Source organism: Xenopus tropicalis, chromosome 1, assembly GCF_000004195.4.
Source record: "Xenopus tropicalis strain Nigerian chromosome 1, UCB_Xtro_10.0, whole genome shotgun sequence".
Lineage (NCBI taxonomy): Eukaryota > Metazoa > Chordata > Amphibia > Anura > Pipidae > Xenopus > Xenopus tropicalis.
In genome coordinates this window covers 110000616-110025310 of record NC_030677.2, presented here as the reverse complement: position 1 = coordinate 110025310, position 24695 = coordinate 110000616, and the positions used below count along the sequence as shown (strand labels likewise).

The 24695-nt window shown below is 38.9% G+C and overlaps 1 protein-coding gene across 4 annotated transcripts; it reads right to left on the bottom strand.

Annotated features, from left to right (window-relative positions):
* Positions 1–972: 972 nt before the first annotated feature.
* On the bottom strand, positions 973–21505 carry clta (clathrin light chain A). Of its 4 annotated transcripts, XM_012958148.2 has the most exons (7): positions 21155–21505; positions 14768–14796; positions 12331–12448; positions 10895–11006; positions 9396–9449; positions 4492–4527; positions 973–1449 (listed from the first exon to the last, which is right to left on the bottom strand). In XM_012958148.2, exons 1-7 carry the CDS (start codon positions 21333–21335, stop codon positions 1278–1280), a joined length of 702 nt encoding a protein of 233 aa, XP_012813602.1. In that variant the 5' UTR covers positions 21336–21505; the 3' UTR covers positions 973–1277.
* Between the last annotated feature and the right edge of the window lie 3190 nt (positions 21506–24695).

Here is a 24695-nt window from a genome sequence, read left to right as displayed (position 1 = left end):
TGTCAGAGGCTTTGAATAGGGCTCTGAAAAACTGGAGGTACTGTTTATATGGTACTCAAGAGCATCACACCATATTCCAAGAACGTCCTTAAAACAAAGAAAAGCTGCAGTCTAGCACGCAGATGTCCTGATGGGCCAGGAGAGTGGGAAGAAGGCCTTAGCACTCTAATACAATGCTTTTAAGACTCAAACTAAATGTGCACTGATCATTAAAAACGCTTTTCATACAGACTGCAGGTGAAGCAAAGTGTTGACTAGCAAAATGCATGGAAAATGTCTCCTGCCTATATGGCCACATTTTCTTATTTCATTTCACAGGTAGTGAACTCTACTTTAAACAGATACTAAGCCCTGTATTAACAACCCCCTCCCATCACCATTTGTTGTGATTGTTTTGGTTTACAGATAAGCAGGAGTCCATTATAAGGGGGATTATCTGAATACTGGGAATTTGGAGAATCTACAATCTTCCTATTCAGCTTAAGTAATAGCAAAAACATACTTTGTTCTAATGATAAAAAAGCTATGTTCAGCATTGCAATTCATGTAGAATAAGAGGTTATACTGCTCTACAACAACTCAACAGCATTGTGGACATTAAGTTATGTAAAAAAGCAAGGCTCAGGGCAATTTTTGAATTGGAAAACAGAGTGTTCATGCAAGAAACCCTCACACAGAAAAAAAATCTCCTGCTCCACGTCAGAGACTGGCAGACGGTTATGAGAATTGCTTACTTGAGAGTGTTTCTGCCAAGGTGGAGCAATACCAAGTATTGAGAGAGTCAAGGGTGTTTTTCATGGTTTGTTAAACTTTTTACAATGTTTAAATGAAGATCAAATATTGATAAAAACTAGAGGGTGTCACCCCAGCACATAGTAGTCTAATTGTATAATAGTAGCATGAAAATATGAAAGCATTCCACATGTGTTTTTTCTATAAAGTGTTAAAATAAAAAAAAGGTAAGTATAGCTGTTACAGTTGATAGAACTTTAATATCACTATTCTGATTTTTCACAAATCTATATGAAATAATTTTGTTAACACAGAAGCACAAAGACCTCAAGGGTGGTGGGTTCCCTTACAGATTTAATTTCTAGGTACATGGGAGGAGAAGGGGAAGACAGCAAGTTACAAACAATGATCAATCCCATACACGTTAGGAAGGTTTGGTCCCCGTACAGAAGGAAAATATAACCAAAATCTGCAAACATAGGCTCTCTGAGTAAAGATTAAAATGCTGAGGGGGTCACGGAATTTTTTGCTTTTGTGCTTTATTTTCAGTGGACCAATGGAGCCTGCTTAAGGGAGATCAAAACGGAGCGCATACGAGAAACGTCTTTCGCCTGTTTACTGGACTTAGGGTTAAAGTCACATAGACGAGCAACGCGTTCCCATTCTGTGCCTGGACTGGTCTCTTCAACATCGCTCACGAAAGCCTCTTCGGCAGCCCTGAAAGGTAGCAGAGGTACTCTTAGTTACAGCAGTGCAAAAGTCAGAGCATAAAACTGAATTACATTTCCCTTTGTGATTTTTTTCTTGATTCAAGATAATTGATAGATTTATTTAGACACAGCAGGCAGCAACTCACGTAAAGCTCTCTTAAGAAGAAGCTTGGTATGCCTGGGTACAGTCTCTTGGTAACAGTTCACTGTTGGCAATAAAGAATTTCTTTATCAACTTAAGACCTGTGTGAGCAGCTTCCTATTCTTCCCCTATATATATAAAAAAAAAAAAAATCAGGAAAAAACAGGTGCACTCCAGGAACCTTTAAAAATAAAGAATCTTGATTTTTATTTTTAAAGGTTCCTGGAGTGCACCTTTTTTCCTGATGTTTTGGATAACAGAATGACCTGGGTTCTACCAGATTATGCAAGGTCTGTTGGTGTGCTGAAAACCTATGGATTGTATTGTTCATATGTAGACTGGTGCACACCGGGAATCCTTTAAAAAGTAGCTTTTATTGATTTAATAATTAATACATTACAGATCAGGTCGCCGACCTGATCTGAAATGTATTAATTATTAAATCAACAAAAGCTACTTTTTAAAGGATTCCCAGTGTGCACCAGTCACCATACATGAACTTGTATTGAAATGCTTAATTGGTAGCACCCGGGTCGATTGCTGAATCAGGAGTGCTGAATCCATCTGTTTTTTCTATATTCCAGGTAGTAAGTAATGGCTATCCCACACTTTAGTGCATTGTGAAACATACTGTTAGTCAGAAGTGCTCATAAGCCATTTTTCCATGGTTCTGCAGGATAGATACACATGTATTATCACAATTTAAATGTACCATCATGAACACAAAGATAATCCCTCTATTAAGACACACCAAAAAATCCCAAACCTTTGTGTTCCATTGAGTGTTCTATAGCAATTGCTGAATTTAACTAAATGAAAAACCTTGGTTACTACACTCAGGCCAAATGGGTTTAGATAATGTGTTGCTGCACGTCTACTCAGTTTCCCTTTGCACTAGTATCGGTGACTGCAACTGTCTGGCTGAAATTTATATGCAACTTACATTTTCATACAAATGTCAATTCCATAGGATTTCATCCAACTTTCCTGTGACAGTTAAAAAATGGATCCAGCTAGTGGCATGGAAATCAATTTACTTAAAAGCAGAAACAAAATGCAGATATACTGCACCTTTCATCTCATTCAAAGGGGGGAAAAATATTATTATAAAGCACTTATACACAGTTTCTCCTTGTTATTGAGTTAAACAAAGATCATGAGCTCTGTATATACAAACCCCTACATACACCCCTCTCTGTGCAATGATAAACTTATGGGCGATTCAGGGATGCATGCGGTCTCGAAGTGGCCATTCCTATTCTGCCCCCCATGCTTACTTTTTATAGCTTTAGATCAGGTCAAGAGCTGGCAGCATCGCTAGCACAGAGAGCGCTTTCATGCCCTATAACAATGATAGCGGATGCTTTGTGGAACTGGTGGTACAATGAACCTCCTTTTGAAAGCAGAATTACAAACTATTGAATTACAAACTAAACATGTAGCAATGTAACTGCCACAGACTTACATTAGTGTATAAAATTAGAATAAAAAAAAAGAAAAACAGGTGTTGTTGTTTCCTATTGGGTCAAATTATTAATTCTATAAACAGAAGAAGCTATAACTCTCCATAGTAGGTGTCACGTATGTTGCACAATGTAGCTGTCTGATGTAGGGCAGTAAACTACAGATTAGCAGAATTTAGGAAATCAGCGGTACCTTCCAGGCCATCACAGGACTACTCAGTGTTGCAGGGAAACTATAAGGGTAATGGTACCAGGAGCTGTCATCACTTTGAATTTCATTTTAAATAGGTTTTCAAAACCACCCCTACAAACTTGCTTGGTTATCAGCCTACGTGCACCCATTGGGTTTACTGATAATAACTGATGCAAATAACTGGGTGTTTTTTTGTTTTTTTTTTTTACTCCAAAGCTGGCCCGTAAGAAGGTGTCTGTTTGTGAGGCAGTTTACCCAAGGGATGCTCATAATTATTTCACAAGTCTGGCCCTGGCCTTTCACAGAACGTATATGCTCTAACACAGGGGTCTCAAACTCGCGGCCCGCGGGCCATTTGCGGCCCTCGGTACAGTATTTTGTGGCCCGCACCAACGCCTTCTCAAAAGCAATGAATGGATTGCGATTTTTATTGCGATTCAAGGGATAATGCAAGGCACGGCAGGCAGCTAATTGTGCACACAGAACGTCTTCCCATAATAACTGTTATGATGGTATAACGTCATTTCCGCAATCAGCAGCTCCCGCCCGCCGTGCCTTGCATTATCCCTTGAAAGCCAATTTTTTGTGAAATCCCTTATGCGGCCCAGTCTCATCCTGACTTTGCCTCCTGCGGCCCCCAGGTAAATTGAGTTTGAGCCCCCTGCTCTAACATATGCATTGCACAGGGACATGCACCTGAATTTTCCACTAAACAAATACAATTTATCAGTTTTTGTATTTAGCCAACAAAACCAAACCAATAATGCAAATTTAAATAAGCAAAAGCACTGGATAAAGTTCACCAGAAGCTAAAATCACATCATTGTAAAGGATTTTGTAGGCTTTGGCCAAATACTATTCAAAAGTAAATACAAAATTCTAGGATCTATAAGAATTCTAAAAGAAATTCTGCATCCAGTGCAACTAGCAACGCTGATTTTATGATCTTCTTTCTTTTGACCCTTCTTACTTAAATTAATATTAATTTGGATTTTCAAGCAGAAAAACAATTTAGATATCCTGATATCCTTTAAAAGGGGCACAAAAAAAGGCCCGCTAAAGGGGAATATGCATCAGTAGGTGGGAATAAGGCCAGTATGAATGGATGTACAAAGCAGTGTATGAAGCACAAGGACAAAGGATGAATATAGGATATGTTAGTACAAAACAGCACTATAGACAGATCACTACAACACTAGCACTAATCATGGGACAGACAGAGTTAGAGGGCCAGTGAAGAGTTTACTTAACTGTTCTAGGCTGTAGCAAGGATGGTTTATGTTTGTGCTTATAGGTGAAGAGAAGGAAAAAAAGAAGAGAAAAGTGAGTCAGATATAGAAAATGGAAATGAACATAATGTAGATGGTATGCAGGACATGCACCAGTTGACATTAAGCATGCATGCTGAAATGACATTTTCCTATTAGAATAATGGTTTAAAAAAAAAAAAAAAAATAGTATAGCAGGGCTACGTCCAGCCAAAGCCCAATAAACAGAGGTTATACAAAAATGTATTCTGTGTTATAATAGTTATATTACCCCTCCTGCCTCTGCAGAGATAATTAGGAGGAAAGAGAGGCTCGGATCATAGGGACCATGTTTCCATTTTGTAGGTAGAAGTATGACAAGAGGCACACAGAGTGTTACAGGTTGAGTCCATTCTATGCCAGAGAAAATGGTTACCCTTTAAACAGAAATTCTTGCTAAATATATGAACTTTTGGTATAATACTAAAAATTAAAAGAAAGATAAACAGTTTATTTTATTTATTGATTCACATTTATCAGCCCTTAACTGCTCCTCAATTTGTAGTGGTTGCTATTTAACGTCTCCTGCATTTACACTAGTGGCCGTTTTATTCAATGTCTCTGCCTGACGGGAAAAGCAGCCACTGCCAGGGGCAAACAGTGATCCTGTTTTTCTTACCCTTCTCTACTTATCTTCATAGGACAAGTAGAGCATTATAACCGATAGGTAAAGCAACATCATTTGGCCAAAAAGAAAGAAGCATGTACTAGAATCCAGCATAGGGTTGGGCAAAATGCAAGATGCACGTAGGACTTGGATGTGGGTATGGATGTGGTCAGTGGGTCACAATATCAACAAGTTTTATTCTATTTCCAGGTGCGGCAACAGCACTTCTAGTATAATGGTAGTCAGCGGCTAGAAGGTTGGTTTGCAAGTAAGGCAATTGTGGGTTGGGTCAGGTAGCGGGCAGGACTCTAGCATATACATATTGTTCTCCCAAATACTTTATACAAGGCAGCAGAGATGAGAATAAACAATAACTGTTAAGTCAGCATGCATAAACAACATAACATGAGGATTATGGGCAGTATGCAGAGAACCTGTTACTGTACTTCTTTTAATGGAAAACTAAAGCCTTGGAAAGAAAATTGTTAAAGATGCTCAATTTTATATACTGTATCAGCCCAGAACTTTCCTATGCCTATCTTTAAGATATCTTTTGCATGTTGGTGTGGCTGTGCATGATCAATGTGGTCTGGGCACATGTAGATTATTAGTTCCTAAATTCAAGTAACAAGTGCTATGAATTAGTGAAAAAGACTATAACAAGCTACTGGGATTATCTGGGCACATCATTACTGCTAAAGGGCTGTAGTAAACTTGGGGTGGAACAGAAGTCCAAACATATGGTGAAGTATATCCAGTATAATTATTTGTTGACTTTTAGTTCTGCTTTAGGGCTCTGGCACACGGGGGAGATTAGTCGCCCGCGATTAACTCCCTGTTCGCGGGCGACTAATCTCCCCGAGTTGCCTACCCCTGCCATCCCACCGGCGAACATGTAAGTCGCCGGCGGGATGGCAGACGCGACGGGGCGATTTCCGGAAATCGCTGGAAAAGACTCGCGAGTCTTTTTCGGCAATTTGCGCGAAATCGCGCCGCCGCGTCTGCCATACCGCCGGCGACTTACATGTTCGCCGGTGGGATGGCAGGGGTAGGCAACTCGGGGAGATTAGTCGCCCGCGAACAGGGAGTTAATCGCGGGCGACTAATCTCCCCCGTGTGCCAGAGCCCTTAAAGCTCATGCACTAAAACTGTTAAAGAATCACAGAAGCCTCAAGAACATACAGTAATAAAGTAGTACATACAATGTTTAACAGCCAAATCTTCCCAGCCAAACATTTATGTGTACACAAACAAGGGAGTGGTAAATGCTTGCTTCCTGTGCCTTAAGGACAAATGTTAATGAAAATACCAGCATGCCAAATGCCACATATCCATATAAACTAGGTGACATTTGAAAATGAACCATAATATAATAAATGAGTTTAACCTTCAAATTAACTCCAGATTTCTGCAGTTCTCCTTTTAGTGCTAAGGAAAACGGCACACACATATTAGCGCAAGGTTGTGTGCTTTTGCAATTTCCCATGAGTGATTTCAATGGAAATCAGCTGGATCCAAAGGTGCACTCATGGGTCAGGTGGCTCTGAGCAGCAATCCAGCCAAATAGCACAGAAACAGGGAGCAACAGCATGCTTTATGTTTGTCAGCATGTGTCATGGAACTTAGGAGATGACACTAATGTTAAGTGATATAATGAAGCTGAGTAGCACCAATGTTGAAGTATCAAGAGTGAAAATCCCAGCGCTAAGCAATTCTATAGACTATATAAAAGACAGTGTTTGACATTTGCTAGGTTGATACAATAAGTCTATAACTGAAAGAAGAGAGCCCTCAACACTAAGTAATGCACAATAAAGATGTAAAAAGTCAATTTTGAATTTTGCAATCTGAAGATCTACAATCAGTGTAGTCCAACGTGCAGATTGCAGAGGTCAAGGAAGACTCATGCATTAAAAAAAAAAAAATATATAAACAATTGTGGTGTAATACCAGATGTTCAAGAACCTCAAAAGGCAGTGAATGGCATACTACTCGAAACAGAGATGAAACACCTAAAACACACAATATTTTGTTGAACTTCAATTCCTGGACCTTCGGCTTTTGAAGGAAATCAGGTAGATGGAGCATGTACAAGAGCCAATGCACTACTTGAGAACAAGAGCGGGGGGAGCAGAGATTAAAGCTGGTGTTAGAATACTTTATTACATACCAGTTTTATAACGATGTAAATAGAAAAGTAAGTTGTAAAAAGAGGAACGAGAAAACACATTCACAACTTGTGTATTGTATGGAAGCGAGTAGGGAAGTTGCTAAGTTTCTTAAAACATATTAAGAACAAAAGAAAAATTGTTTGAGATAAGGGAATTGTTTGCTTTGCATATATTGTTTTCCCTTAACTGTATTTATTACATTCCTCTATTATTACAAATAGAAAAGAGTGAAAGAGCCAAAACAGTATGTGGGGCTAAATAGGCAGCTAATTAGTATTAGCCAGCTACTTTTCATGGCTACTAAACTCCAGAAAATACCCTGCTATAGACAATACTGAGAAATGCCTCTGCTAAAACACATGTAGAGACAATTAGCAGTAAATAATCATCATTGTCTATTTTAATAGCCACACAAAGTAGCTGCTACTAGTAGCTCTGTGTGTCTTCAACCTAAAGGAAAGCAAATAAAGGATTTAAGGTCCCCATACACGTGGCAATTCTAGCTGCCGATATCGGCCCCTTAGACCGATTCGGCGGCTAATCGGCCCATGTACGGGCACTAACGACGGGCCTGCCCGACCGATATCTGGCCTGAAATCAGTATCGGGGACCGCATCGGCTCGTTGATGCGGTCCCCAAGCCGACTTTGCCTATACCCGTCGTTATAATTCGATCGTTTGGCCCCGTAGGTGGGGATATCAGGAGAAGATCTGGTCGCTTGGCGACATCGCCAAACGAGCGGAACGGCCCGTGTATGGGGATCTTTAGACCATTGTTTCCTTCAACAAAATAAAACAAAAAACCTAGCACTTTTTAACTTACTGCATACCGTCTCTGTGCTGTGATACAAACTTCTCCCCAACCATGTTTAGGCAAACAGAAATGACCTAAATCCTGATGCTTTTCCTTTCGGTACAGCATTAATGTCCAAATACTTTGGGCAGTAAGTATAAGTATGGATTCTCCTACTCATTGGTATGTTCCTTATGACTGCTTTATAGCATAAGCAAGAAGATGTGCCATCACAGCAAATACAAATTGCAGATTAGGATTTTCACAATGTGTACAAAGATAAATAATGCATAGGTTATTCTACTTTCCATATGAAATGTGGTGTTCTGGTGACAGATTACATCAGGGTTAAGTCAGGGTACAGCAGACAATGTCAGGCTGCATCAAATTAGAAGTGGAAGCAGCATAAAAAGCAGTTTAGTGTATGACCAGAGAACACGTAAGAAATGCTGAAGTAAGATGGGCCTATTGCATAGTTGTATGCACTAACATTGTCTTACACAAATCCTGCATTAGGGATAAAGCCAATTACTGGGCATTGTGATGCAGGGCATCAAAACAATCTACATAAGATGAATTATTACAACATGTCTTTATGAACTCTTCGAGTGCGTGTGTGTGTGTTGCATAGACAATACACACTAGCGTCTATGCACTTGTGCTACACACTACTGCAGTGTCCACAAAAACTCCCCACCTTCTTAAAAAAAGACAACAATTTTAAAGCAATATTACCAATACCACTGGATTTTAGCAGAGTATTTTCCCATTGTCCCTGAATCATTTTAATTAAAGGAAAAGTAACACTAAAATGTTTTAAGTAAATAATCTATTCTACCCTGCTCCTATAATTGCCCTATCCTTCCCAGTGTTTATTATGGTAAATGCTTTATTAGAAAATACCTCGTAAAACTTTGCTACCGGTCATTTCAAATACGGTGATCCAGAATCCATTATGCGACAATCGATTGAGCGATCCTAGCCTTCTGTATAGGAAGGAGTCGGGCTAGGAGGAGATGTCAATCGTCGCATAGTGGATTCTGCTTCTTCTGGATCGCCATATCACAGTATTTGAAATGATCGGATGCAACGTTTTACAAGTTATTTTCTAATAAAGCATTTAAAATAATAAACGCTGGGAAGGATAGGGCAATTTATGGAGCAGGGCAAAAAATTTAGTGCTACTTTTCCTTTAAAGGCATTTCCTAAAATAAACTTTGTACCCAGAACATTAATTAACATTCTCTCTGATGGAGGATAATTAATTATACAACATACACATAACCAATCACGTCAGCGAAGGGTTGTTTGTAGAAAGCTTCATCTGCCACTCTACAGACAGACAGAAATCCAAAAACAGGGCAAGCAGGCAAGAAAAAGAGAGAAAAGGGAAAGAATTGAAGAAAGCACCAGAAAGTAGCTGTAACGAGGAAAAGGCACAAAGAAGATTTAGCACTGGTGTGTATAAACGAAAACAGAACTGCAAGCATATACAGCATTGATAAAATGTCTGATTAAGTCCATTCATAATAAATTACCTCTTAATCATATATAGCAAAATAAGATTAATATATATTTCATATATTAGTACAGCCGTGTACTAGATCTAGCAACATAGGACACAATACAGATGGGTTAGAGATTCTGAATAAACATATGCATGTAGCAAATCACTGGTCAGTCTGCCCAAGGAACCAGTGACCTGGTTAAATGGCAGTTGAATGGCCCGCCACATGTGTCTATACTGGCCATTATTCTGGTTATTTCAGTGTGGTAAGCCTTAGAATTCCTTTTATATAAATTAAACTGGGGTGGGGGGAGTGCTTAGTGTAACACTTATACTGAGAACATATTTTGAAATGGATATATAAGTCTTGTTTGACACATATCAAAATAAAGGTCATGGGACATAAGGGAGACACAGGAATGACACTGGTAGAGCACAGATCAGTGTTTTGGCCTCAAGTGCTGCTGAGAAGATTTAGATCTAGATTTTTATGCATAGTTATCCTAGTTATCCGAGATTTTTCACACATTTTCTGATGATTTTTAAACATTAATTAATTTTTTGACTTTTAAAGTGATACAGACACTAAAAAACTACTCTTCAAAATATTAATGTACATAAAAATTTACCTATAGGTCATGTTGATCGTTTTTCACCAATTATGGCTGCACAAATATGGCCGCCTCCTCATAGAGGGACATGGGGGATCAGATAGGTAATGTAAAAACATCGGGCAAACACTTCTATTGTAAAATTATAAATGCATGCAAAGACAATGTTATGTCATTTCTGGTGTCAGTTTCTCTTTAGGGCAGGGGTACAAGGGGAGATTAGTCGTGCTGTGACAAATCTCCGTTGTCGCGAGTGACTAATCTCCCCGCAATGCCATCCCACCAGCTAGAATGTAAATCGCCGGTGGGATGGCATACGCAGTGCTGCGATTTGCCGAAGTCGGCGAAGTTGCCTTGAGAGGAAACTCTGGGCGACTTAGGCAAATCGCAGCGCCACGTATGCCATCCCACCAGCGATTTACATTCTAGCCGGAGGGATAGCATTGCGGGGAGATTAGTCGTCCGCGACTAATCTCCCGTGTGTCACTACCCTTAAGGAGAATAAAATAGTAATAGTGGCTGTTGTATGTTAATTTACACTGGGAGGTTTACATGCAAGTTCTGACTCTCAACCAATTCTGTCAGTCTGTATTTTAATAAGGATAAGCAAACAGCCAAATTAAATAAATGAGTACTGCTAATGTCAAGTGTTATTGTACCGATTGTTTGCTTTAGTCTTCTGTAGCAGTTCATCCTGCCTGGCATACCACTCCTCCAGTTCCTTGCCAGCTTTGTCCTTCCATTCAGTCTCTTGTTTTTTTGAGTTTGCATCTGGAAGCACCACGGAAAAAAATCATTTTATAAGTCAGAAGTTTTGACATTTTAACCATCCTAAGTGAAAACACCACAAGTGGAACTCACTTTTCAGAAATGCTCAAATAAGTGTGTGTGTGAGTAGAGGTCTGTTGTCACAGCACAATGTGCTTCAAGATCTGTGTTTCTAATGGTCTAAGGCAGTGCTGTCCAACTTCTGTGGTACCGAGGGCCGGAATTTTTCCGACATACGTGGTGGAGGGCTGATAATGGAAGCCAGTTTGACCACTCCCCTTTTTGAAACCGCACCCACTTGAAACCACACCCGTGTTATCACATGACCATACCCATATTAATGGTTGTAGTACAGCAAAAATCTGCCATACTCTGCCTGCCATACTCTGCCTGCCCTACCCTGCCTGTGTGTGCCATACTCTGCCTGCCCTATGCTGCCTGTGTGTGCCATACTCTGCTTGCCCTACCCTGCCTTTATGTTCCATACTCTGCCTGCCCTATGCTGCCTGTGTGTGCCATACTCTGCCTGCCCTATGCTGCCTGTGTGCCATACTCTGCCTGCCCTACCCTGCCTGTGTGTGCCATACTCTGCCTGCCCTATTCTGCCTGTGTGTGCCATACTCTGCTTGCCCTATGCTGCCTGTGTGTATGGCACACACAGGCAGCCTACAGTGACACAATGCTGGCACTGCTCCTACAGTCTGCACAATAACTATATATTAAAAAACTTTTTTAATTGTAGTACCACCTCAGTATATATTCTTTTTGTAGTGTGCAGGGATTATTTGTGGGTTTCTACTACTCCTACAGTCTGAGGTGTGAACAGGGGAACAATGTGGGTGATTACAGCCTGAGCCTGAGGTGTGAACACTGCAGGGGGTGAACAATGCAGAGATTAAAAGGTGTGAACAACACAGGGGATTACATAAACAATATAGCCTGATTACAGCCTGAATCTGAGGTGTGAACCATGCAGGGGGGCAGTTAATCTCAGTACTGATACCATTTAAATCTTACACAAGAGTAAGCCATCAAAGCAGCCAGACAGGTGGGGGGCCACACAGAGGGGGGTCGCGGGCCACATGCGGCCCGCGGGCCGCCAGTTGGACAGCACTGGTCTAAGGTGTCTGACCATCGCTGTTTTTCACCTGGTTACCATGGTGGTGAAAATATCAATAACATATGTGCTGTTAATAATATCTTATTTTTGTTTTCTCTTGCAAGAGAACAAAAGGTCTCTATTATGATAGACAGAAAAAGAGGAGCCTCATGCCATTCATTTAATTAAAGTCAATTTGTCATTTCAAGTGCAGCACTGTTAACCTACCTAACATTTCTAGACGGCTTCTCTGCTCTTCCCTCCACTTGCGAATGCTTTCTGGCTCAGCTTGTAAGCGGTCAGCATGTGAAATGGCTGCATAACCATCTGTTGGTCCATTTGTCTCCTGAAATTAAGCACAGGTTACTATCACTTGAGGACATTCAATTAAATGCATATATTACATACCCTGTAAACTGTGTGGTTAAGGAGACTGTAGCTTAAGATTCTATTTTAATACAGGTATGGGATTCGTTATCTGGAGACCTGTTACCCAGAAAGCTTCAAATTACTGAAAGGTCATGTATCAAAGACTTCATTTTAATCAAATAATGTTAAATTTTAAAAATGATTTCCTTTTGCTTTGTAATAATAAAACAGTATCTTGTTTTTGATCCCAACTAAGATTATTAATCCTTATTGGAAGCAAAATAATCCTATTAGGTTTAATGTTTAAATTATTTTTAGTAGAATTAAAGGAAATCTATACCCCCAAAATGAATACTTAACCAACAGATAGTTTATATTACGTTAAGTGACCTATTAAAGAATCTCACCAAACTAGAATGTATAGATCAGTAAATATTGCCCTTTAACATCCTTTCCATTGATCCACCATTTAGTGATGGGCTGTGTGCGCTCTCAGAGATCACATGACCAGAAACAATGCAGATTTAACTGTTTTGTGTATTTCTTTAATGTATATAGATCCATTTTATGGATAGACCCCCTTATCCAAGCATTCCGGATAACAGGTTACATACCTGCATTACCTTTCTGCAATATATGGCAACCCATAAAATCTCTGTCCACAGTCATCGTGAAATTGGCTATTTTTGAAAACACAGACTTGACTACTTTTACAGTACTTAATCAGAGCCAAAAATAAAAAAGACAGCTACTGCTTTCAGTGTCAGTTACATTTCTACATAACCTTAAAATCACTGAAAAAACTGAAACAAATGTATTTTGGAAAGTCACTTAGACATTTCTTTCTTATGTAGCTAGGACCTGCAGCCAGCACTGCAGAGAATAACAATGAGTCTGTTACTAGTTTAATTCACAATTACCTTTACAAAAGTAACTGAAATGTATAAGGTATACTGAGCTTTTTATGCACAACTCTAGAAATTAATTTAGAAAGACTACACCTTGCGTTTCTTTACCAGCCCAAGGCTACCATTGTCTTTTATCAGTAAAGATACATGCCCCCAGAAACTGAAAATTTGTATTGTATTTATGTGCAACTGGGGTCTGATTCTCATTACAGAAGGGCTGTTAATGCAGTACACAGGGCCGGAACTAGGGGTAGGCAGAAGAGGCAGCTGCTTAGGGCACAACGATTGAGGGGCGCCAGGCAGGAACCTCTCCTGCCTACCCCTAGTGCTAATTTGTCATTGCCTCCGCCGCTTGTCATTAGCGGCGGAGGCAATGACCGACTAACCGCCCCGCCCCCGTGCACCTCCTCCTGTGCATTGGTGCGCATGTGCCGTTCGGGGAGGTGGGCGGAGTTGGCCGACCGGGTTGCCTAGGGCGCCCGGTCGGCTTGGCCCGCCCCTGGCAGTACATTTTTCAAAAGAAAAGCAAAAAACCTGCTTTTCTTATGTCTATTTATTAACCAGTTAACATTATATATAGCCTTTCAATGCAAATCTTTAGGGGGAGGTTCAAGGCACTTTAGGAGAATGTTTTTGGGTTACTAAAAACATGGCACTCAAAACTATGAAAAGGTCCCTATGTGACATTACCTTTACGGGCAGAGCTAAAATGCTTGTCAAAAACGTTTTTTTTTTTTTTTTTTTTTAAATATATCTCAAAATATACAATGGGAATGACAAATCTATATAAATCACTATATAATTTGTTTAACACAATATTTGTGTATGGTCATCTAAATTAAATTCTTTTTTCATACATGAACACACTAAAAAGTATATAGCATTATCTACATTTGAATATACAGGGGATAACTAAAGAACCAAACTAGGCACATATACATGTAAATGGGAATTTTATGCAAGCTTCATCAGATAAGATGCAGGCTGCTCAATTATAAAATGCTAAGTGGAAAAAAAGTCTATACTCTTACCCTAAACATATTATTTTCAACAGCTTCATTTCAAAGTCTTTGTTTAAAACATCTGCACAATTACTCCCCCATGTTACTTCAAGCACAACCTATGAGCAGATTGTTTCTCTTATTCATCCTCTTCGAATATTAACATTCTCAAGATCCATTAGCAGAGTAAAATGTAGTCTTCAAGAACATCTCATGCTGCCCTTGAATATTGTCTGCCCACCATTTCCTTCTTCTAAGTTTTCATTAAGTGGTGATTAACATTAAACCAGTTTTTATTTTACACACAAAAAAACATTCTAAGAAATGTTAAATTTCAAATACACACAGGCAAACTTATTTCAAGAAAAAGAAAAGGGTCTCATTTACCTGATAAAAGTCCCCATTCATAACAGTATCTGAAAGAGAAAAATAAAGTATTGTAATTATTTCAATTGGGTGGTGTCAATCTCTTATACAAAAGAGCCTGCTTTAAAAAAATGTTTTGAAACAATGAACAAAGTGAAGTGACAGTTTTAAAACTAACTTTTTAAAATGATGTGTAAGATAGAGGGACATGGGGAGACTTGCAAGGTTTAGTCCACCCATCCATTTAGTGCAGTGTTTTGACAGGAACAAAACACTGCAATCAGTGCACTGCTCTCCACCACCCCATCCCATTCAAAGTGAATAGGAAACAGCACAATCAAACCTTGCCCTGCCTAGGGACACCTGAATATTGAGCAAAAATGTGCATGCACTTTTTACTGTGACATTCCTGTTCACTTTTAAATTGGGGGATTTGCCCACTCCCACTGAAAAAAAAAATCACTGGTAAAACAAAAGCACTACAAATTTTGTTAGCCGTATTCTGCCAGTTAACTAGTTAGGACTAGCTTATATTTGCAGATTACTGAAAGGGTGGCCTGCTTAATATTTCTTTTCTTTTTTTTACCCCATCACAAGGAACCCATGGCAATTAAAAAATTATGGGGCTGATACACTATTGCTTGGTAAATTTAACCAAGAATCTTAAAATAACAAAAGATGTATTGGAGAACAAAGATTCAAACAGGTGATGAAGCTCAGCACCTATGTTTGCTTCAACAACTACAATCATTTTGTTCCATTTATTGTGTTTCTATGTAAGTCTATGTCTATGCATTTAGGGTGCCACAAAAGGGCTAACCTGTAGAGATCAACTTATGTGGCCATACACATTCAGATTTTAGTCTTCTTCTGATGAATGTTTGGATATCGATCAATCATACATTTAAATGCAATGATCTAAAACTAGACTGAAACTGAAGGATAAAGTACTAAAAACAACAAATTTGAGGGTTCTGAACATGACACAGTACGAGTGACTTCCATTGTATGTCCCTCAAGGATATCATCTGATACACAATACATGAGCAGATTTTAATTATCCAATAAAAATTTTCTAACCAGGCCAACTAACCAACTAATCACCATGGTACAAAAATTACTGGGGTGATAATTCTAAGCCCACAGATGGTCTGAAAATTGTACAATTTTATTGGTACATGTATGGCCAGCTTTAGAATGAGCCAAATGAGCAGAGTTTGTACTGTGGATGGATCTTACGCACAGAAGAAGGAAGGAAAGGTCAATTTAGAATCAGCTTTTTTCCCCCCAAGGCAGTAATTGTCTGTCAGACAGACTGCAATCAGCTAAAATCAAAGTTGGTCTATGAAAACTGAAGCCCCACACAAAGAAATGGTAAAACAGACAGATGAAAATACAACATACAGTGTTCTAGACAGTCATGCTGTGATGGATGGGGAGTCTTTCAAATTGTTTTTTTTTTAAATTTTTTAGATACATGTAGAACTATATCCAACTTGCAGGATATTATCTATCAATGCAAGCAAGTGAAACTAAATATTCTGTGTAGCTTTGCCCTAAAAGTGTTTTAAAACTGCTGCAGTTTGCAACTCTGATCTCCTGTTTATGTTGCCAAGCATTTTTTTCTTTAGGAAGGAAATACACTAAAAATATTTCCTCACATAAGCAGGATTTTCACCCTGGAAACAAGTGTGATAATAAAGTGGTAGTGTGGGAATCTCAGCATGATTTCATGGTTTAGCATAAGAGACAGGAGCAGCAATGTCTAATTTAATGTCTACTTCCTTTATATAACATATAAGTCCAATTAAATCCTAACCTTCACAGGACTGCATCTCTGCATAGCATCCCTTTGGGCCAATCAGCCAACTTTGTACAATTTGGCCATTTATTTATATACAGGTATTAGACCCGTTATCCAGAATGCTTGCGAACTGGGGTTTTCCGGATAAGGGGTCTTCACGTAATTCAGACCTCCTACCTGCTAATAAAATTATTTAAACAGTAATTAAACCCAATAGGATTGTTTTGGCTCCAATAAGGATTAATTATATCTTAGTTGGGATCAAGTACAAGGTACTGTTTAATTGATTGAGAGAAAAAGGAAATCATTTTTAAAAATGTGAATTATTTGATTAAAGTGGCGTCTACAGGAGATGGCCTTTCCGTAATTCAGAACTTTCTGCATAATGGGTCCGATACCTGTACTGCCAAATACATATTATGCCCAAATTTGACACATGTATGTCCAGTTTACTATTTACAAAAAGTATATTGCTCACACAGCATTTTTGTTAGCATGATATTCTCTGGGAAAACATGGAGTTACTGTATGTTTATTATTTTTTGTTAGTCAGCCACAGCCACAACATTTTAGAGAATATGAAGAGAGGTGCAGAACTTCACACCCATAACCCCCAAAACAATGTACACTATGGCTGGCACAAAAATATTTCCTGTAAGTACTTTATAAATCTAGCAATGCCTTGACTTTAACAGCAGAATAATACACGAAGCAAGCTGCTAAGCACAAGAGTTAGGTGGCTAAACAGTAATTTGAAAAAAAAAAAAAAATGTAATGATTAAAAGGAGGAAATTCCTGTGGATAACCATGATCAGTGGATCACAGAAATGTAGATATAGCAAATACTCTGGCTACAGGATGAACTTTAACTGAATTAACTGGAAGGGTCTAGCTGGTTATAAGTTAAATAGTACACAATTCAGAAATTGTATGTATAAAGTACAATTTGATATAACACAAATATACCTGACAAGTACAGGGTACAGTAATTTCCCTGTCCAGGTCTGGTTAGTGGTGTAGAAGAATATTTTCAAGATGATGGTCAAAATAAATTCAGACCATTACTTTCACGTAGCCTTGAACTAATTATTGCATGGCAAAAAAGAAATTGAGATTGTATTTTGGGTAAGACCACAATATGCCTGCATAAAGGCACTGTGTGGGGGTAAAATATAAATCTTCACATGCATGGCCATCTGTAATCTATATAAGTTATAAACTTGCAGAGGATCAACTGAAATTATCAGTGAATATTCCTCTTGTAAGAAAAATGAATGTTAGCATATATTTGAAAGGACAATAATAAACATTATAAAAAGTATATATGAAAGGTTACATTTCTGGGGGGGTATTTACAACCCCCAAATTTATCAGCAACACAGAAAACATGAACATAAGCTTAATCTCATTGAAAACTATCTAAATATAATGAACTGGAAATTCTGTACTGTTTCTGAAATAAACTTACATTACAGTATCCCTTGCTCAGTAATCTCATTCTCTATTTATGCAGTGAGATTATAAAAGACAGTAAGGTCTAATACATTACCTAGGCAAAGGGAATGTCAGATATGATAAGGCTTGAAAATCTGTTAAATGATTTTTCCCAAAGGGCCCATGCATATGGTTATGGCAAGTTATTTCAGTTAAATTGCTAAACGTTTAGATCCCTGCAGTGCCAGTTTGAACCCTGAAAATACCATCCTAAATAAAAATTTTGGTAAATTTACATGGAAGACAATCATATTAAGAGAGCAAAGTACACAATAAGGCATGCCATCATTCTAAAGCTGGCCATACACGCACCGATAATATCGTACGAAACCCCGTTTCGTACGATATTCGGTGCGTGTATGTTAAGTCGGCGAGTCAACTGATATCGCAGGAGGCTGCTGATATCGGTCGACACACCGATGGTCGCACGAAAGATTGGAAATCGCCACGTGTGTGGCCACCTTTAGTTTTTTGTTAATTGACTGAATGAATCCACTTGTACAAAGAACATAATAAAATAAACATTATAAAGCAAAACATAGTTTGTCTGTAGAAGAAGAAACGAGCTGAACCAAAGTATGGGTATTCAAACCTGTTAATATGTAGCGAACCTCTCAGATTTGCAGTTCATGTAATTAAAACTGTTGATGAAAAGCCAGACTCAGCAGAAAAAAGTATTTATGCAAGGGATTAGAATTCACACTAATCACACACACTTCACTATTTCTGTGCATTCCTGATTCTAGCTCCTGAACTGACTTGGTCAGAACCAATGAACAGAAAGAATAAACAACTTCAATTTAAGGATATCTTGAAAATATTTAATTAATTTATATTGGAAAGTTGCTTAAAATGATGTATTCCTTCATTACACACAAAAAAAAATGTTTTGAGTGGAGGATCCTTTTAAAACTGCCTTTAGCAAAAAACATTCCCATAAGCATTCTAAAATTACCTTTAGAAAATAAATGTCTTTTTTTTGCCAAGATCTGTCTTCATACCTGAAAAACCTTACTAACAGCAAATGTCCTTTAAACAACTATAACAAAATCTAATAACCAACATAACGTTCTGGATATGTGGAGCATAGCTGTGTTTTTTTTTTCAGCTACTAATAGCAACACAGTAAAGCCTTTAGATGTACAAACACACTGGTCACTTTATTAGCCTCATTTCTTTTTCATTTGAGAAGGGAAAGACATACTATATACTTTATTTATAACTACAAACTTTATTTATAAACAAGACACAAAATATTCAAGGTGATTCTGCCTGTAGAATGACTAGAGGAAAGTCTGACACGGGACTGAAACAAAACAAAAAAAAAAAAATCTAAAGTCTAATCTAGAGTCTAAAGTACCATTTGGGCCATGCATTTGGGCCCGGGTCATTATTACTAGTTCCCTTCTCTGTAAGAAACATTTTAAATAGGGATGAACCGAATCCACTTTTTCGGATTTTGCTGAATGCCCAAACCTTCGTAAAGACATACTAATTAGGTTTTGGATGGGTAAAATGTCGCCACACGCCAAGCGCACAGCAAAAAATGTTCAACTTCCGTGTTTACGTGACAAAATGTCATAAGATTTTTAGGATTCGGTTCAGCCAGGACCGTGGATTCGTCGAAGTACTTCTGTGTTCAAGGCTTTAGTTTTCTAGAACATGCATCTAAGACAGTACTCTATTACAAAGGTGCAGAATACACCTGTCAACCAAGACCAGGATCATATGTCAGACTGACAGAACATGAAGTTGAATGCAATGTATTACGATTCCCCAGAAAAGGTCAGAGAGCTAAAGAATTGGGTTGCTAGTTATTTTAGCATATATTTTTCAAGACTATATAAAAAACTAGACCTTCAACATGATAAGCCATAAAAACAGTACTCATGATTTCCAAAAAGTTAGGAAAAATGTAATTGGGATCTAACAAGGTATCTCCAAAGAAACACAACACTCATTAAAAATACAACAATATAGGGCACATCAGTATAATTTATTCCAGCACAAACAGAATCTAGATAACTCAGACAGGGAGAAAGACAGGATTTCTATCAGAGTTGGTTATTTTGAACGAGTGAGATCTAATTTAGTAGATTGTAAGCTCTTTTGGGCAGGGCCCTCTTCACCTCTTGTATCGGTTATTGATTGCTTTATATGTTACTCTGTATGTCCAATGTATGTAACCCACTTATTGTACAGCGCTGCGGAATATGTTGGCGCTTTATAAATAAATGTTAATGTAATGTAATACTACATCGTTGGGGCAAAAAGGGGCAACCCCCCCCCCCTTACCCAAGGATGTATTAGACCTAAATGTCAATTGAAATCTGACTCCTGCATGAGAAGAGAATAAGAAGAGAATGAAGAGAGGCTGATGCTGAGAGAGGGACAGAGAAAATAAAATAACTTTTAGAAAAAGTGCAGAATTTTAAATTGGTTATATTCAGATGTTTTCTCATTTCAGTATAATGAAGCTTATATTAAATTTTCATTTTCACTATAGTTCCTCTAATGACACCAATTAAAAAATAACCACATTATTAATGTGGAGTCAAAGGGTAATTAAATGGCCAACCATGGTTGATGACAGACCAAAAGCAAATAAAATGTGTCTTCTACAACTACTGCCAGTTATTTGTAACAAGATTATTTTAACAAACATGCAACAATTTACTTGATTTAAAGGAAAAGGAAACCCAACTTGCCCCCCCCCCAATGTTGTAGCCTGTAGTCGAATTTTCCAGAACTGCCCCCCCCATCTCTCCCATGATCTGTCAGCAACCACTAATGCCTTAAAGAATTAGTACATCTATTACAAAAGAACACAAACTGCAGTGGTAACAAAGCAACACTAATTTATGGAGGCTGCAAACTATAAATACAAATATAAAAAAAAACTATATGGTACATTTGTACAGGAGCCCAAAGAAAGACTGGTTGAAGCACACACAACAGCACGCCCTCAAAAGCCTGCGCGCTGATAACTCTTCTCAAGATAAGCCTTTTTTATTATGTCAGAAACGGCCCCCACCCAGAATTTGTCTACTGGATGGTACAGTCCAGTGACAAATGGACAAGACTGCCTCCTTGCCATGTCCTTGTCTTACCTGTGGCCCCATCCCCTGCTTGTAGTGACATTGGTACCTCCCCGCTGTCTAGGATGCTAAAACCTTCGTCGTTCTCAATGCCGGCAATTTCACTCTCCTGCTGTGCCAGGAAAGCGGCGGCTGGGTCCTCCTCAGCTGATACCCCATTACCTACAGAACCAAACATGTCAAACTCAGCCATGGTCACTGTAGTCCCGAGCTGGAGAATGAGGGTTAAAGCTAGCGAGTCTGTGCCCGGAAATACGCGCCGTCACCGGAAAACAGCGAGACCCCCAACTCCCTTAAACCGGCGAGTACAGATGAGAGACCACAGGAAATGACGCACTTGTTAGAAGGAGCTCTCTGTGACAGAGGCGGAAGTTACTGAAGTCGGCTGATTCTCTCGAACCAATAATATGGGAAAAGCTGAAAAGCTGGTTTAGCAAAGTCCCATAGATCGGGTGGCTGGATGTGGGGGGAAGGGATAATGGTGGGTGGGTGTCCGTTGAATTGACCTTTACGCTGGCATTTTTAATGTGTAGCGTTAATGAAATTCTTGTTAGTGTTACAGTTTTTGCTGGAGTAATATATGGTATGGCGTTGGCATACTGCGCCTTAAAAGACGGGTGGCGGCCGATAGACCCTTCAGAGTTGCTCGCCTTTGAGTTAAACTTATATTGACTTGAACGGCGGACCAGGCAGTTGTTGATCAAAAGCACTAATCGTTTGTAAGGGACAATGGCCTGAGCCGTGTATTATAGTTATGTGGGGGTGAGTTATAGTTAGAGCCTGATCTTATTTCCAGACAGGGAAAGGAAACCACACTCTGGAAGTGCGCCCTGCTAATTGCACTGGCAACCATAGTCAGGAGAGGGTCACTTGGAAATAATGTAGTCAGCATAGGCCAGACTCTTAAATGCACCTGCCGCCTATAAGGCAGTGACTCCTCAATTGACCCTCCACTTTCAACCATATAAACTCTTTTGGGCAGGGCCCTCTTCACCTTCTGTATCGGTTATTGATTGCTTTATTTGTTACTCTGTATGTCCAATGTATAAGACCCACTTATTGTACAGCGCTGCGAGATATGTTGGCGCTTTATAAATAAATGTTGTTAATAATAATTCCTCTGAACCCATTGTTACATACCTTAATGAAACACCAGGAGCCAGAAATGGGTAAAATGACCACAGCATTTATTCATGTTTTATCAAATAAATAAGACCTTGCCAGCCTCACCCCATGGCAATATTCAAAGCCAGAATTCCATAAGAGATCGCTACAATGTTTTGCTGTTCCTCACTGAAAACTTAAGATCAGCACTCTGTCATTATATCCACCACTGAGTATTAGGCTGCCTCTACCTACAGTGAGGATGGCCTACCAGCAGGAACTTCATCACCATCCCTGAGAGAAGTTCAGCAGCCCTGCTGCCGGTCCTGAATCTGAGTCTGCAATCTCGGTGATAGGAAATCCAAGCAGGCTGTCACCTAGCATAAGCAGTAGTAGTGTCTGTATCTACGCTCGGTCACAAAAGAGAACCTTCTTTCTCCCTCTTCTAAAATTACCTGTGCACTACTCTGGCAAGGTCCTACCGCCACTGAAACAAATAGTTTTGGCGGGCACACCACAATTGTGGCTTTAAAGGAGAATGGAAGTCAACATTTAAAAAGCATACTGCCCAGTAGTCCTCCTATTGTTTAGTAAAAACACCACACTTGGCTCACATAATCAAATATTTACTCAGTCACACTTACTTCACATTTTCTAGAACAGGCAGCCATCTCTAAAAAGGTATTCTCCCTTCCTTTCCCTCCTTGCTTCATACTGCACATGTGTTTCATTCCCTCCCCCCCACCCCTCTGCCAGATCCGCTTCTGATTGGCTGGTGTACATGTGTAGTTCAGAACAGGAGACAGGATCAAGTTACACACATGCTCAGAGAATAGGAAGGCTGCCGCTGGCACCTACAGGAAGGACAGAGAGATTTCAGTGATGTCACTGTAGTCTTCACACTGCTGTAGGCTGCCAGCACCATATCTCAGAGAAGCAAGCAGGGATCTGGGAGTTTAGATATGCCTTTAGACTTACTTTTAATTTATATTAACCTTTCATTGTCCTTTAAAACAAAGCAAAAAGAAGAAAAAGGGTGCAAATGAGAATCTGTTCCCCAAGCCCACATAGGAGCAAACAGAATATTAATATAAATCAATCAATTACTCAGTGCACACCTACTAACCGCAAAAAGGCAGCAAATGCTATGTTTAAAATATAATGCTACCGCCACAACAAGCCCAACTGAAAACCTGTTTGGTTCATTCCGAACATAACTTTATAACTTTTGGTTATTAAGTAATAAAACATAGAAAAGGAATGAAAATTAAATGTTTGTAAACTATACAAAACAATTCCTTTGTATCACACATACTGTACCACAGGATCGAATAAAATTGACAGCTGTGACAAGCTGCTTTGTTTATAACTATTAAATGCTGGATCTCCATAAGTCTACAAAAAAAATTATTTAGACATGAAATAAACTGAATAGGATTATTTTGCCTCTAATAAGGATTAATTATATCTTAATAGGGATCAAGTACAAGGCACTGTTTTATTATTACAGAGAAAAAGGAAATCATTTTTTAAAAATGTGAATTATTTGAGCTGAGTTGGCTGCACCATGACTGTGTATTATATGTCTAAGACAGCATGTTATGTGCCGTAAGACTAACTAACTAACCCTAACTGTGCAGAAAAACAAATATTTTTAAAAAGTACGCATTCTAATGAATTCAAACCAGATAGACATCTTTCTACACCAAAGTACCAAACTGCAAAGCTATGTTAAAAAACAGATCAGGAACAATTATGCAGGGATAAAAAACTATCCAAATTAATAAAATAACTAAATAATTCACACATCAGTGTAAGTAGTGGTCAAAATGCCTAATCTAATAGTCATGCTGCCAAAATAAACAGTTTTAGGGGAGAAATGACAAAAGGGTAAAATCAATAAGTAAAAAAAAGTGTGTGCATACGTGTGTACACATGTAAAAGTTGTGTGACAGTGTATATGTAATTTTCATTTCGCATATGTGTGTAAAATGAAAAAAACACAAAACTATGCTAAATTGTGTGCTGCATGTGTTAGTAAATGTGTGTGTAATTATGCAAATAAATGCCACCTGTGCTGGAGCAGGTGGGATTGCTGGGGGGGTGGTCCTGGAGGGTCCCATGCCTGCAGAGTGTTGAGCAGCAGGAAGTGAGTGGGTGGCACTGGGAGGTGTATGAAGCAAGAAAAGCAGTAGACGCAATGTGATGGCATCTGCACCTTGGAGGTCAGTCCTACAGAAATCACATTGCAGGACCAACATGGCTCATTGCTCCTGAGAAACCTCTGTGCCCAAAAACGTACGGGATACGCGCTTGGCAAGTAGAACCTTTCTCTGCCAGCACGTACTATGTATGTACTTGGCAGTTAGAGGGTTAAAGGTTTTTTTGCGGTTTCAATTCCCAATATACGTAAAACATTGTGCTAGTGTGGTAATACAAAGTTTCATAT